General features: G+C 36.7%; 1 protein-coding gene across 2 annotated transcripts in view; it reads right to left on the minus strand.

Moving 5' to 3' along the window:
* Positions 1–17457, minus strand: part of LOC136838770 (uncharacterized) — a 53257-nt gene that overhangs the window by 8985 nt on the left and 26815 nt on the right. For both annotated transcript variants that reach the window (XM_067104272.1, XM_067104273.1), the window contains exon 2: positions 5463–5770. In XM_067104272.1, the coding sequence (XP_066960373.1) occupies positions 5463–5770 (308 nt within the window). The remainder of the gene's footprint in view (positions 1–5462; positions 5771–17457) is intronic.

The raw sequence follows: 17457 nt of genomic DNA on the forward strand, positions 1-17457 counted from the left end.
TTAAATTTACATGTAAAGAGTTTCATATATGGTGAATTTATGTTTACATTTACACGTCATGAGTTTCAGGTATGGTGAATTTTTATTTAAATTTACATGTAATGAGCTTCAATATGGTGAATTTTTATATTTAGATTTACATGTATTCATACAAGATGAATTTATATTTAAATTTACATGTAACGAATTTCAGATATAGCGAAATTATATTTAATTTACGTGTAATGAGTTTCATATATGATGAATTTATGTCTACATTTACATATAATGAGTTTCATATGTGGTGAATTTATGTTTAAGTTTACATGTAATGTGTTTTATACATGGTGAATTTATATGTAAATTTACATGTATTCATACATGATGAATTTATATTTAAATTTACATGTAATGAGTTTCAGATATGGTGAATTTATATCTAAATTTACATGTTGTGAGTTTCATATACTGCAAATTATATTTAAATTTACATGTAATGAGTTTCAGAACGGTGAAATTATATTTAAATTTACTTTTAATAAGTTTCAGATATGATGAATTTATATTTAGATTTACATGTAATGAGTTTCATATATGGTGAATCTATGATTAAATTTCATGTAATGAGTTTCATAAATGGGGAATATATATTTATTTTTAAACGTAATGAATTTCAGATATGATGAATTTATATTTAAATTTACATGTGATGAGTTTCATAAATGGTGAATATATATTTAAATTTACTTGTAATGAGTTTCATATATAGTGAATTCATGTTTAAATTTTTAGGTAATTTCTGACGTAGCTTTCCTATAATTATTCTTTTTAGGTAATTTCTGACGTAGCTTTCCTATAATTATTCTTACGTTTTTATGCATCTGGTAAAGCTATTTTTGTTTCGCTCATTTATCGAAGACTCTACAATCGTGAACAATAAATATCGTACATCTGCGTTATCCTACAAGTGTAGCTAAGTAAATTTAACATTCCCAGTCGATGAAGTGTAATAAATTAAGTAAATTTCTCTCTCTCTCTCTCTCTCTCTCTCTCTCTCTCTCTCTCTCTCTCTCTCTCTCTCTATATATATATATATATATATATATATATATATATATATATATATATATTTATATATATATATATGTGTGTGTGTGTGTGTGTGTGTGTGTGTGTGTGTGTGTGTGTGTGTGTGTGTATTTCTGTTCTAGCTAGTTTTGCGTTTGTTTTGTCAAACCAATTTACCAGTGCGTTCTTGTTTGTGGCAAAAATTATGTTGTCAGCTTTATTTAGTATATAGTTTTTGCGGCAACACGCCCACGCCCATGCATGCATTATATATATATATATATATATATATATATATATATATATATATATATATATATATATATATATATATATAGTATGGGCGTGTTGCCGTAAAAACTATATAGTAAATAAACCTGACAACATACTTTTGCCCCAAACAAAATCGTACTGGTAAACTGGTTTGAAAAAAAAAAAAAAAAAAATCACAAACTTGCTAAAACGGGAATACGTATCGCTCCCACTAGCAGCACTCCACTCCTCTCCACGTCCTTCTTATCAACAACATCCCCACATCAAGAAGGAATAAAATAAAAAAAACCGCCGCGAGAAGTAATGTTTGCAGGGAATTAGGGGGAGTTGCGACGCATTCTCGAACATGGCTCCCATAAGCCTATTATGGTGCCATATAGGCCTGCTATCTCCGAACAAGTGCTACATGAAAAAGTTGAGATGTTTTGGCAGGGCTGCCCGTGAGCCTTCGCATAGGCCTAGTCTTAATTAGGGAGGAAGAACTGCCTTGTCTAGAGGTGAATGTATGATTAGACCGTGTTTGGCATTAGAGCTTGATGTATTCGTAAAAGACGGCTGTTAAGAGAGAGGGAGAAAAAACTTATTTAGCATTACTTGTTATTGTTTTTACACGTGTTCTTATCTTCACCACTCCATTATCCAACAGAGGTGTTTTAAAGGGAGTTAAGTTCAAACAAAATTCCTTCGCATATTTTTTTTTACTGGTGCCCCCTCGTGGGCACTATGGAAACCCACAGTTAATGTATTCCCTTGTAAACACACACACGTGGTTTTATACATACATACGTTTACATATATATATATATATATATATATATATATATATATATATATATATATATATATATATATATATACATATACATATATACATATGTATACATATATTACGTAAGCATATAATATATATATATATATGAAATTTTTTATCACACCGTGATTTATATACAATCATGAAGCTACAAATGTCGCTTAATATCAAATTCACGCTACCTCGGGAATATCTCCGACGAATTCTCCGTCGGAGATATTCCTGAGGTAGTGAATTTGATATTAACTGACATTTGTAGCTTCATGATTATATATATATATATATATATATATATATATATATATATATATATATATATATATATATATACACATACATACACACACACACACACAAATACATACATAAATTAGGTGTGTGTTTTGTAAAGGTTTTCATACTTATATGGGTCACAACGCCCAACCAGAAAATATACTGCACGATTATTTATCATAAATAAAAAAAAAAAATTCCAAATTCTGTAATACACTCCCAACAATTTTATGAATCGACGCTCCATATGTATCAGTGGCGGATTATTTTCTCATAATACGACCGATCTTTCGATTTATCATACCGTAATAAATTTCCATGAGTAAATGCCGCTGAAAATTAGTACACATCCATTTTTAATTTCCGGCTCATTAAACCCTGCTTGCGCTCAGTAAATAAAAACAGCCTATCGTTTATTGTTTGCCTGATGGATTAGAAAATACTGTGACGTACTCCGAGCTGTATAATAGAACTTAGGGAATGGAATGGAATGTAGAGTTTAGGCCAAAGGCCAAGCACTGGGACCTATGAGGTCTTTCAGTGCTGGGAAGGAAATTGAGAGTAGGTAGGTTTGAAAGGTGTAACAGGAGGAAAACCTCGAGTTGCACTATGAAATAATTGTTAGGAGAGGGTGGACAGCAAGATGGAAGAAAGATAATATGAATGGAGGTATAGTAAAAGGAATGAAAGGGGTTAAAGCTAGGGGACGAAGGGACGCTGCAAAGAACCTTTAGTAATGCCTACATTGCATCCCGTGAGGTGCACTGACGGCACTACTCCCCTACAAAGGTTTATACGTTTGTCTGAATTCTCTGTTTATAGACAGCGTCACTTTTTTTTCTTTTTTAGTTAGAGAGCTATTACTTGGGTAGAAGGAATGACCTGACCTTTAAACCCCTATTGATAATAAGTATTCTGGGTGTGGACTTTGTAAATCATCACGGCTATAACCATACTATAAAAAAAAAGTAACACTAACAAGCCCCTTGCTTATAAGCACTTACTCGGATTTGAAATGAGTAAAATGAGTACATGACCTTAATACTAGATAGTCGTATCACATTCAATTAAAAACTCGTCTTAAAGACCAACGATTAATCACAAATATGTACTCTGGCGTGGCCTTAGTAAGCCACCATTGCTAAAATCATTCTAGTATTAAGCAAGTTCAAATTACGCCGACGATTCTTCGGCGCAATTGAGTTTTCTGTACAGCCGATACAACGTATAATCAAGGCCACCGAAAACAGATCTACCTTTCGGTGGTCTCGGTATAATGCTGTATGAGCCGCGGCCCATAAAACTTTAACCACGGCCCGGTGGTGGCACATCTTATGTCGTTGCCAGAAGCACGATTATGGCTAACTTTAGCGTAAAATAAATTAAAAACTACTGAGACTAGAGGGCTAGAATTTGGTTATGTTTGTTGACTGGAGGGTGGATGATCAACATACAAATTTGCAGCCCTCTAGCCTATAGTTTTTAAGACCTGACGGCGGCAGAAAAAGTGCGAACAGACAGAGAAAGCCGGCACAATAGTTTTCTTTTACAGAAAACTAAAAGCCCTTGCTTGTCATTCCTGATTCTCAAATTTACAATGAATAGAAGACCTTAATAATGGACAATCGTATCACTTCAGTAAAAAAACTCGTCTTAAGGACCAACAATTAATAAAAAATAAGTACTCTGGTGTGGCCTTAGTAAACCAACATTGCTAAAGTAATATTATTTTTAAAAAGCCTCTTGCTTATCGTCACTTACTCCAATTTAAAATTAAAATACTGGACCTTAATACTGGATAATCGTATCACATTCAATAACAAGCATGTCTTAAAAACTAACGATTGATCAACAACTGAATTTTCCAATCACGGCTACAAACCAGCGCTTTCTCCAAGTGACGTAAAAGAAAGCTTGACATCCGATCTCACAACCTCATTATCGGAATATCAAGAAACTCTTCGTATGAGAAGCGCCTAGATTTAGCCATTTTTCGTGCTCGTGAAATGAGATACTAGGAACTTACATGTAAAACTTAATTTAGGATGGCCCTACAAATGTTTCACTGTAGCTAATGTCTACAAATATATTCATTTCCTACATGAATACCTGTTCTGTATATTCAAATAGGAATGTACCACGTATGGGTGTATTCTTTGAGACAATAACAGCCATACGGGAGTTTAGTAAGGACAGTTTAGAATTCCTTTCCAGTAACGACATAAAAACGCATTATCCGATCTTTACAGATTAGGGAAATATCACATTACATCCGATGCACACGGCATCCTTAATTTCATACGCCTAAAGGGGAGATGCCAGCTAGTACTAACAGGATTCTGTGTAATTAAATATCTCAAGCCTGAAACGCAACGAGTTACGTCAAATCTATTGGAAATCGGATTACATTCAAAAGGCGAGTTTTCGAGTATGCCATCATGGCACGGCATAGAACAGGGGAAAAAAGAAATTCTCAACGTGATAAGCGATTTCCCAAGCCCATATACATGCTGAGGGTTGGAGTCAGGAAGGCATACGTTCATAAAACATCAACTAATGCAAATTATGAAATGAGTCGTTTGCAAAAAGGCTCATTAAAAACGTCGACCCCAACTACGGATTTAGCTGAGAAGAAGAAGAAGAAGAAGAAGAAGAAGAAGAAGAAGAAGAGGGGAGGAGGAGGAGGAGGAGCAGGAGCAGGAGGAAAAACAACCATGGATTAAGCTGAGAAGAAGGAGAAGAAGAAGAAGAGGAGGAGGAAAAATAACCATGGATTAAGCTGAGAAGAAGAAGAAGAAGAAGACGAGGAGGAAAAATAACTATGGATTAAGCTGAGAAGAATAAGAAAGAATAAGAAGAAGAAGAAGAGGAGGAGGAGGAGGAGGAAGGAAAATATGATTTAGCCAACCTACGAAAAACCTTAAAGCGATTTAATTTCGTAAGGCCCATTTGAAAGAATATTCAGGACCCCGACATCATTCACATTCCACTCAGGACCCACTTAATTAAAGAGGCTGTGATTTCACACAAGCGAGAGAGAGAGAGATGGAGGACTCACCTGCACAAGATGACGGCTGCCACTAATATGAGAATAACGAGCGTCGACGCTGACACGATGACGACGGCCAGGTGTGCCTTCGAGGGCGGGGGCCTTTGGTCCCGTGCCCCCAGGAGGGCAGGGCACGACAGCGAGTCGTCGCACTCGTCTTCTACGACCTGGAAGAACTCGTCTTCAATCATAGGGTAAAACGGAGGTGGCCTCGGTGGCGGGGGCACCATGAATTCGGGAGGGGGAGGCCCTCCGCATTCGCAGTCTCCAGGGTCCCACTCCGGCTCTCCCCATCTCGACGTCGCCATGATCGCCACCTGTGGCAGAAGAACGAAAGGGACCTTTAAAACATGTCACTCTAATCATGCTGAATTAGTACACTCCTGAAGAGGCCCTTTAAAACTTATTACCGTAATCAAGCTGAATTTAATAGACTTCTCAATACTTCAAATAAACAAGTGAAAAATGCACCGAAGTTTCGTCGGCGCAATCGAGTTTTCTGTACAGCGTATAATCAAGGCCACCGAAAATAGACCTATCTTTCGGTGGTCTTGATATAATGGTGTATGAGCCGCGGCCCATGAAACTTTAACCACTGTCCGGTAGTGGCCTGTCCTACATCGTTGCCAGACGCACTATTATGGCTAAATTTAACCTTAAATAAAATAAAAACTACTGAGGCTAGAGGGCTGCAATGTGGTATGTTTGATGATTGGAGGGTGGATGACCAACATACCAACTTGCAGCTCTCTAGCTTCAGTAGTTTTTAAGATCTGAGGGCGGAAAAAAAAAAGTGCGGACGAACAGACAAAGCCAGCACAATAGTTTTCTTTTACAGAAAACTAAAGGGGGGAAAGCAGGCATTTATTAAGGTAACAATACGAACAGTTTTCGTTAACCACAAATTCTACTACATCGGCTTACCCTAAATTCCATCTTTTCTTCCTGCACTTATATAGGCCTATACTTGTTTTGTATTTTATTACTACATTTACAAAGCTGTAACATATAAGAATACTGTTAAAAATCAACAAAAACAAAGCTGCGACATATGAGAGTACTTTTAAAAATCAACAAAAACAAAGCTGCAACATAAGAGAGTACTATTAAAAATTAACAAAAAAAGCTGCAACATATGAGAGTGCTATGAAAAATCAACAAAAACAAAGCTGCAACATGAGAGAGTACTATTAAAAATTAACTAAAACAAAGCTGCAACATATGAGAGTACTATGAAAAATCAACAAAAACAAAGCTGCAACATATGAGAATACTGTTAAAAATTAACAAAAACAAAGCTGCAACATATGAGGGTACTGTTAAAAATTAACAAAAACAGAAATAATGATATGTATTGTACCAATATATATCACCTATCAAGATCTCAATCACAACTTAGTTACCCGTTAATCCCTCAAGCACAACATTATTCTATTCCAAGTTCCTGGTAACTTTCCTCATCAGCGATCAATTAAAACATCAGTAATTATATTTTGAGGCTTAATAAGGAGCGCCCATTAATTGCTACAAGAACCGAATGTCATTTGCGCCAATACAGACTCAAATTTGCAAACATTTCACCCAGCCAGACTGACTCAAATTTGCAAACACTTCACCCAGCCAGACTGATTCAAATTTGCAAACATTTCAACCAGCCAGACTGACTCAAATTTGCAAACACTTCACCCAGCCAGACTGACTCAAATTTGCAAACACTTCACCCAGCCAGACTGACTCAAATTTGCAAACATTTCACCCAGCCAGACTGACTCAAATTTGCAAACATTTCAACCAGCCAGACTGACTCAAATTTGCAAACACTTCACCCATCCAGACTGACTTAAATTTGCAAACATTTCACCCAGTCAGACTGACTCAAATTTGCAAACACTTCACCCAGTCAGACTGACTAAAATTTACAAACACTTCACCTAGCCAGGCTGACTCAAATTTGCCAACACTTCACCCAGCCAGACTGACTCAAATTTGCAAACACTTCACCCAGTCAGACTGACTCAAATTTGCCAACACTTCACCCAGCCAGACTGACTCAAATTTGCAAACACTTCACCCAGCCAAACTGACTCAAATTTGCCAACACTTTACCCAGCCAGGCTGACTCAAATTTGCATAAACTTCACCAAGCCAGACAGACTCAAATTTGCAAACACTTCACCCAGCCAGACTGACTCAAATTTGCGAACACTTCACCCAGCCAGACTGACTCAAATTTGCAAACACTTCACCCACCCAGACTGACTCAAATGTGCAAAAACTCCACCCAGCCAGACTGCTTTGTTTTGTGTTTGTCCTAATGGTGGAGTTTCGTCTCTGTGGTGGTGAGATTCAAACACGAATTTTATAAGGGAGCCTGACTTTATGGAGTATTTACCAATTTAATTCAGAGGTTATACAGAGATAAATTAAGTTTCATAATAATAAACAAGTAAAAAATGCGCCTAAGTTTCTTCAGCACAATCGAGTTTCCTGTACAGCGTAAATCAAGGCCACCGAAAATAGATTATCTTTTCGTTGGTCTCGACATAATGCTTTATAAGCCGCGGCCCATGAAACTTTAACCAAGGCCCGGTGGTGGCATATCCTATATCGTTGCCAAAAGCACGATTATGGCTAACTTTAACCTTAAATAAAATAAAAACTACTGAGGCTAGAGGGCTGCAATTTGGTAAGTTTGATGACTGGAGGGTGGATGATCAACATACCAATTTGCAGCCCTCTGGCCTCTGTAGTTTTTAAGATCTGAGGGCGGACAAAAAAAAGTGCGGACGGACAGACAAAGCCGGCACAATGGTTTTCTTTTACAAAAAACTAAAACGTGATAATATGGTTACGTCTGCCTAGCAAAACACACAACAAAGGAGCTGTTCATTTGGCGCAATCAAGTACCACATTCTATTTATAGCAGCAAATAATATTTCTAAAATCAACTTTCCTGTGATAGAGAATGAGGGACATCCGTAAGTCACGTCTCTGACATCACGTCTCTGACACTTTCATTCTCACATCAATAACGGGCTTTTGTCAGCACCCGGGTACGTTAATCCTTAATCATATTCGCCATCCCGGCATCTTTACACCTGTAATGAAGTCCAAGAGTCTCGAACGACTAATATGGGACGTCACTTTCAACAGTCTCTGATTCGCTGATGTCATTATTTTGGACCAGACTTAACCAGTCACATCTTGAATGATTGTTTTGCTTTCTCTGACTCATTCCTCTGAATTATTGATGGCCAGATCTGGGTCTCATTTCAGTGGTCTCTGCTCTTTTCATTATCATGTCGTTAACACTGGTGGCGTGGGGTCTGGAGGTTTCTGGTAAAAGGGGGTTAATAAGGGCAAGCCATGACCGCAAGCGCGTGCTTGCATGCACACGCACACTGTCCACAAACTATATATATATATATATATATATATATATATATATATATATATATATATATATATATATATATATATATATACATATATATATATATATATATGTATATATGTATATTAATTACATACACACGCATAATATATACAGTATATATACGGTGCGTGTGTGTGTGTGTGTGTGTGTATATATATATATATATATATATATATATATATATATATATATATATATATATATATATATATATATAATGAGGAGGGTGTGAGGATCGTGCTTATTACGAATTTAATGAGACGAGGCCAATTAAAAGTGTTTATGTTCAGTTATGAATAAATTAGAATATATATAGACAGAGGAGACTGGTTTGTGTAAGTGGCAGGATGTGTAGGTAGGAATAACAGACTTTTGTAAATGTGGTATGAGACAATGGTGTATTTGACCTCCAACAGGATCCAATATCTTTTTGATGGAAAGGTGTAAAAAGTGAGAGAAAGGAAAATATGTTGCAAAAGTTGCATGATACGACAGGGTTCGTGAATGAATGTAGAGTGGATGATATTTGAATATGCAAGTGTTGCTCTTCCTTGGGCGAGTCGGTAGAGTTGTGGCCTTGTACTCGCTGGGCCTGAGTTCGACTCTCCGGCCGGCTAATGAAGAGTTAAAGGAATTTATTTCTGGTGATAGAAATTCATTTCTCGCTAGTCATGTGGTTCGGATTCCACAATAAGCTGAAGGTCCCGTTGCTAAGTAAGCAATTGGTTCTTAGCCACGTTAAATAAGTCTAATCCTTCGGGCCAGTCCTAGGAGAGCTGTTAATCAGCTCAGTGGTCTGGTAAAACTAAGGTATTTAATAAAAATAAAAATGTTTGGGTATAGTGAAGAGAAATTGCTGAGGCTGATGAAAATGTTTGTAGAAGGTGAAAGAAGTTGAAATGGTCTGTGAACAAAAGTAGGGTTATGAAGGAAGACAGAAATTAATATGTAGGAAATCGAGTAGAATAACGGAAGAAGTTCATTTATATAAGGATTTGTAAGAAAACATAACAGACAGAGGTTGGATGGGAGTAAAGATGAGTTATAGTGTATGTGAAGCAAAGAAGATAGGTGGGTGTATGCAAAAGATTTGGGAAGGAAGAAGAGTGTATTTGAGAGAATGAGAGATTTTATGAAGGAAAAGATTATTCTAGAGACTGAGGGATTTTGTACAGAAGAAGAGTATTTGAGAGACTGAGAGATTTTGCACAGAAGAAGATTATTTGAGAGACAGATTTTGTAAAGGAAAAGCGTATTATAGAGACAAGAGATTTTGTAAAGAGGAAGAACATTTGAGAGACAGAGAGATTTTGTAAAGAAGAGTATTTGCGAGACTGAGAGTTTTTGTAAAGACCAATTGAGAGGCTGGAAAACAATTAGCATGTGCATAAAGGGACTCTCGAGTTAGTTCTCTTTTATGAAAATGAAGTGTGGATTTTGAGTGTGACAAATAAAAAAAATACAAAAAAACGGTTTGAGCTGTCGGGATGAATTGTTTGATTAGTATAAATGTTTGTCGATAATTCAGAGCAAAAGAATGATGAATGTAAATACCCCGTAGGGAGATAATGCCGTCAGTGCACCTCATGCGGTGCACTGTAGGCATTACTTTGCAGCGTCCCTTCCGCCCCTAGCTGCAACCCCTTTCTGTACCTCGGTTCAAATTCTCTTTCTTCCACTTTACTTTCCAGCCCCTCTTAACAATTGATTCATAGTGCAACTGCCAGGTTTTTCTGGCAACTTGCGTTTCAGCGCTGAATGACCTCATAGGTCCCAGCGCTTGGCCGTTGGCCTAATTTCTATATTCTGTTCTATTCTAAATGTTAATACGAATATAGGTGAGCAGTAGATTGGTGATGGGTATATTTGAAAAGGGTTGGGAGGAAGGAGCAGAGGAAGAGCAGGATTGATGGGGAATGAGGGAGTGAATAGGCATTTGCGGGGAGGGGGAGGGGGAGGGAAAGGGGGAGGGGTGTTGTTAATGCGCTGCCGTGATTTCATCACTGGAGAGTTCATCATCTATTCATCAGTCTTCTTGTGAATTTTGGCAGTGATTATTGTTTTGTCTTCGTGTGGAACCATCTCTTATTAAGAGATACGACTTATTCTTGTGTTTGTACATACGTATGTATGTATGTGGTGTGTGAGTGCATGTAAACGTATATGTATATGTATACATGTATATGTATATATGTGTATATATATATATATTTATATTCATATATATGTGTATAATAAATATATATATACTGTATATATATATATGCATACATACATACATACACACAAACGTGTGCATACGTGTATCATCGTATCTGTGTGTCCAATCTTCTCTTAAGAGAAACATGGGCACAAGCTATCTAAACAGTATACATAAGTGTACATACATTACACTCTCCGACCAAAGCGAAACGCCATTCTTGTTGCTATAAGAAGAGCCCTAATTTTAGAAAGCCGTCCATGGAAATAGGGCGAAGTAATGGCAGCCGCTCCCACCTTTAAAAATGTCGTTTTCCGGGTATGACTATCAAGTAACGACATTTTAGACCCAGATAAGCAAAAAGCATTCCGACATTACGCTCGCACGAATGCTATCTTTGAACGGTTTGCAACGACACGAGAAAGGAGGGGATGAACACGGCTCACAGTTCCTCGTTAACACCGGCCGTGTAAAACAAGGCGAGGACGAAATGACATCCTTTTCTGTGTATCGAATCAGTAATAACTTTTTTTTAGCCGCTCAACTCCACTTCCGGAGGATTTTTAGCTAGGAAGGAAGTCGCGGGGGTTACACAGTACTCAGGATGACACATTTTAAAGGATGTGAGTAGATGTTTTTTTGCTGGTATCCCTAGAAGAAGGTTCTCCTGGATGTCGAATGGAAATCTTTAGAACTAAGTTCACCAATCAAATATGGCTCCCCCTTTAGCTTTTTAGGTCACACTATAAAAAAGCGATTTCTCCACAGGAGAATAAGAGGGCTCATTTTTTTAAATACATAAACACGGGGTGGCTAAAAAAAATGTGAGCCCACCAGACAGAAATTTTACCTTTAAAAGTAACAATAATAACAATAAGTAAAACAGAGGGACTTAAAATAAATGTGAGCTCACCATAATGAAATTTCCCTTTAAAGGTAACAAAGTAATAGTATTTTCCTTTATTTCTCTTAAAAAGTAACAAATATAAGAGGAACTCAAGAGGGCTAAAAAGAAATGCGACTCCACCATACAGAAACTTCCCCTTTAAAAGTAACAAAGTATTAGTATTTTCCCTTTAACAGTATTTCTTCTTGAAAAGTAACAAATATAACATAACTCAAGAGGGGCTAAAAAGAAATGCGACTCCACCACACAGAAACTTCCCCTTTAAAAGTAACAAAGTATTAGTATTTTCCCCTTAACAGTATTTCTTGTTGAAAAGTAACAATTATAACAGCAACTCAGGAGGGGCTAAAGAGAAATGCGACTCCACCATACAGAACTTCCCTTTAATAGTAACAAAGTATTAGTAGTTTCCCTTTAATAATATCAAAAGTAAACTGCAAAGTCGCTTATTCGTCCCAGCAGAATATGGTAGGTAAGAAGTCAGCGTAAAACAAAGATAAAATAAGCATCTAAAACGGAGCAAAACACGAGAGAAATGTAGACTTCTAAAAAACGTTTCATTCTAAGGTCAAACTCCTGATTTCAAACAACACATTTACCTCCGTTCATATTTTCTTCCTTCCATCTGACTTTCCACCCTCTAATAGTTGTTTCGTAGTGCAACTGCGAGGTTTTTCTTCTGCTACACCTTCCAAACCTTCTTACGGCCAATTTCCCTTTCAGCGCTGAATGACCTCATATGTCCCAGCGCTTGGCCTCATGCCTAAAATCTACATTCTATTCCGTTCTACAAACTTCACAGGCGCACAAACCTCAGCAGAGACAAAATAACCAAATAAACATCAGATGCTGCACAAGTGCGCCAGCCAGGTGGACAGAGAGTAAGGGGGGGTTAAGGGGTGTATAGACGTATCACCTTTCAAAAGGTTATTCAGTGTGGTACAATCAAATTCATGCCTCCAGGGGGGTATCGCGACTGTCATCTGGAACACGTGTGCATGCGAGTGGAGTTTGCGCATGCGCGCGCGCTGGCCGCTGGACAATATTCTAGATCGATCGATAGCGCTGACAGTTTAGTGTCAGATATGTATAATAATGAAATATATATCATATATATATATGATATATAATACATAATATATAATATTATATATATATATATATATATATATATATATATATATATATATATATATATATATATATATATATATATATACACACACACATATGGATGTTACACTGTCTCCTACAAACACGGGTTGCAATCAGCTTTGCTAAACCCTTTTGATCGTAGACGTAAAGCAAATAGGTAAAGCACTCGTGCAAATCCTCTGAATAGAGCACTTGAATCGTCATTAGGGAAGTTCCCAAATGACGTACCAGAATTCTTAGACACGTCTGGCTGATTGAGAATAACGTTTATGCTTTTTTTTTTTTTAAGGTTTTTTCACAAACGGGTATTCTTCTTTGATAATGCTTGCTGTGTTGTGTTGCTATTATTATTTTAATAATAATAATAATAATAATAATAATAATAATAATAATAATAATAATAATAATAATAATAATAAATCGGTAGTAACCATTCATTTAAGCATATTTTATTGAATCTAATTGGTGCTACAATGCCGTTCAGTTAAAAATCTCCTTTTCTGTTCTTCTGATGGTGACCATTCTTCTTTTGGAGGGCTGAAGATTAGCAGAGGAATTGGGACAACTAATCTTCACCCTTCCGAAAGAAGAAAAGGACACCGCAGCAGCAATTAGATTCAATAATAATAATAATAATAATAATAATAATAATAATAATAATAATAATAATAATTTTTTTATTATTATTATTATTATTATTATTATTATTTCGGGATAAAGGGAACATATCAAAAACAAAAAACCCACTAATTGAAGTCGTGAAACCTTCAAAAATAACTATACGGTGCTTCATCGCTATACACAGAAGATATTAAGAGCAATGTGTTATTTTAAACGTTCAAGTTTTGATTTAAACATTTTAAAACCGTTTTCAGTGGCAACAAAGTTTGAGTCTGAACCGAGATGTGAAAATTAAAGGATTGCTTTGGTAATATAATGAAACATGTGGCTCATTTACGACCAAATAGATTTAAACATGTGAATGTTATACTTATTTGCCAACGGGAAAAAAGAAAGGATCAGTCGTGGTCTATACCAGCATAATAATGATCTAGCCTAAATGCAAATAGCACGAAATTCCTGTGATCTTCCATCTAAGTCATTAACTGGGAGGCACAATTCTCTCGATTCCCATCATTCTTTCGCAATGAAAGCTGTCATTTCGAAGTCGTCTTTTCATATACTTGCGCTTTCTACAGGGCTTCAGTCGTACATGCTTCAATAGGTAAGCCTATGTAGGTCACTTATAAAAGGACAGAATATGAAACTTTGCCCAAGAACTTCTGTAAAAGGTCAAAATACCCCCGACACTTCGTTCAAAGTGATGAATATGGAAATAAGACCCTTAAGAATGTTCTTCATCAACCTAATTCTTCCCCTTACGTGTAATCCCTCATAAGCCTCTTATATTCTTCTAGCAAAGGTCTGAGGAACAAATGCCTTCCTCCAGGCTTAGATATGGTTGCTTCACGATTTTCCTTGTTACGTTGGTAATACAGCTGCAGTTTCACTGTAGTTGGAGTGGCTGAGAATTCAGGAAGGTACGTGTCTTTGTTTCAAGTGGAAGGATTAACATGGCATGACCTTATTCTTTGGTACATACAAGTAAATCAAACCCCATATTTTCGTTTTTCGTATTGAATGATTTTACGAAATTTAGGCTGTCACCCCAAGCACTAGGGCAATTTGGGGCATTCGGCGCTTAAGACCGACAAAAGGGGGAGTTGGAGTGGTTGGACAGTAATACAAAACGATCAAGAAAATAAAGGAGATGAAGTACAAGGATCTAAAGCTGTTGCACTTAGAATAACAGATAGAGGTGTTGGACAGCAAGACTGAAGAAAGGAAGTAGGATTGGAGGTCGGGTACAAATCTGAACAAGTAAAAAATGCGCAGAAGCTTCTTCGACGCAATCGAGTTTTCTCTACAGGGTATAATACTGTATGAGCCGCGGCCCATGATTCTTTCAGCCACGGGCCTGTCCTATAGCGTTATCAGACGCACGATCATGGCTAACTTTAACCTTAAGTAAAGTAAAAACTACTGAGGCTAGAAGGATGCAGTTTCGTATGTTTGATGAATGGAGGGTAGATGATCAACATACTAATTTGCAGCCCTCTAGCTTCAGTAGTTTTTAAGATCTGAGGGTGGACAGAAAAAGTGCGGACGAGCAGAGAAAGCCATCTCTATAGTTTTTTTTACAGAAAACTAAAAGTAGATGCAGCTCGGGGCCGAAGGAACGCTGCGCACACCCTATAGTAACGCCTACAGTGAACCACGAGAGGCGCACCAACATTTTTTTAACTGAATGATATAAAAGTTAGAGCAAAACTGTGTCGCCTCCATTCCAGTCATGTGCATCTCTCTTTAAGTGTCTGTGTAGGGGGGACAGCTGCCGTCAGTGCACCTTACGTGGTGCACTGTAGGCATTAATGAAGGGTTTTTGCAGCTTCCCTTCGGCCTCTAGTAGCACCCACTTTTTAGCCTTTTACTTTACCTCATTTCCCTCTTCCTTTCTTCAGTCTTATTGTACCTCATTTCCCTCTTCCTTTCTTCAGTCTTATTGTACCTCATTTCCCTCTTTCTTTCTTCAGTCTTATTGTACCTCATTTCCCTCTTCCTTTCTTCAGTCTTATTGTACAACCTCTTTGACTGTTGCTTCGTAGCTCAACTGCGGGGTTCTTCTCCTACTTGCTGCTTTAGAGCCTTGTACTTCCTCTCCTTTACTTTCTGCATCTCTTTATCTTGCTGTCCAACCACTCCAACTCCCTCTTTTCACTGTCCTAAGCGCTAATGGCCTACAATGACCCAGTGCTTGGCTTGACAGTCTTAAATTTCATAAATCAATCTCTTCAAGTATGGAACAACGTCTCCTCTTCATATGATACTGCCGTTATGCCCCTTTTCAAACATAAAAGACACATTAATCCCTTGTTAAATTGTAAAACACAATTAGATCTCTTCAAATGTAAAACACCTCTAAATCTCTTTTCAAGTAAAAAAAAAAAAAACTCTCAGGAACTCCTGTCAGTTGTCAAAACGTCAGATTACCGGACCTGTTGATTCTGAAACCTATGTGATTCAAATTCTAATGTTGTCTGACAAGACAAAAAAAGAAAAAAAAAAGGCACAGCAAGTATCCTTTACAACCAGATTTTAAGTGTTTGCTTCAGATTATAGATTAATAGTTTCCAGTGAAGAATAATTTCAAAGGTTCTGACAATTGTACATAAAAAGCTCCCAGTATATAAGTAGTGCATGTGTGTGTATGTATATATGTGCGTGTATATATATATATATATAATATATATATACTTATATATATGTACATATACATAGATATACATATATACACATATACACATACACATATATATATATACACAGACACATGCACTACTTATATACAGGGAACTTCTTATTTACAATTGTCAGCACCTTTGAAATTATTCTTCACTGGAAACTTAATCTATAATCTATCTATCTATCTATCTATATATATATATATATATATATATATATATATATATATACTGTATATTTGTGTATATATGTGTGTATGTACGGTATGTACAGATTGATAAACTGGAGATATATATATACATATATATATGTGTGTGCGTGTATGTATGTATTTATATAGATTGGAATATTGGATAAAAAAGAAAAATAGTGTATGTGCGCGTGCAGAATTTTTGCTCGCAGTTACTATGAATAGCCTGAAAGCCACCATCTTTATATACATGAACATTACAAGAACCAATGATATAAAATGTCACATTTTCTCTTCCCCGGTTACAATTGGATGTGTCTGACCTTGATCTCCTCAGACGACAAAGGGAACGCCACATTCAGAAGTGAAGTGGCTGTGCAATTTCTCTCTCTCTCTCTCTCTCTCTCTCTCTCTCTCTCTCTCTCTCTCTCTCTCTCTCCCCATGTCAGATATTGGACGTCTTGCTTCACTTGGCTGCGCCTGCATAAATTCACTCGATATATACGTAACTGGAATGACTTTGATTTAATCGCAGGAAAATCGTAGGGAAATTCAGTGAGAGAATTTATAGATTTCCCTCCAAAAAGTCGATGAAAAATTTTACTTGATGGAGATTTGAGCGCAATTGTTTTTATTTTTTAATTTAAATTGGTCGAGATTTTAGCGTAATTTATTTTAGAGTGGATGAAACCTCGGTTTGAACCAGAGTTGGAAATAATCCTGCCAAGAGATCGGTTTTCATGGTAATGAAAATGATAAAAAATTTGATGCTATGTAAATCATTTCTCAGAATTCTGTATTTAGCTGCTCGTC

The sequence above is a fragment of the Macrobrachium rosenbergii genome, chromosome 5, assembly GCF_040412425.1.
Source record: "Macrobrachium rosenbergii isolate ZJJX-2024 chromosome 5, ASM4041242v1, whole genome shotgun sequence".
NCBI lineage: Eukaryota > Metazoa > Arthropoda > Malacostraca > Decapoda > Palaemonidae > Macrobrachium > Macrobrachium rosenbergii.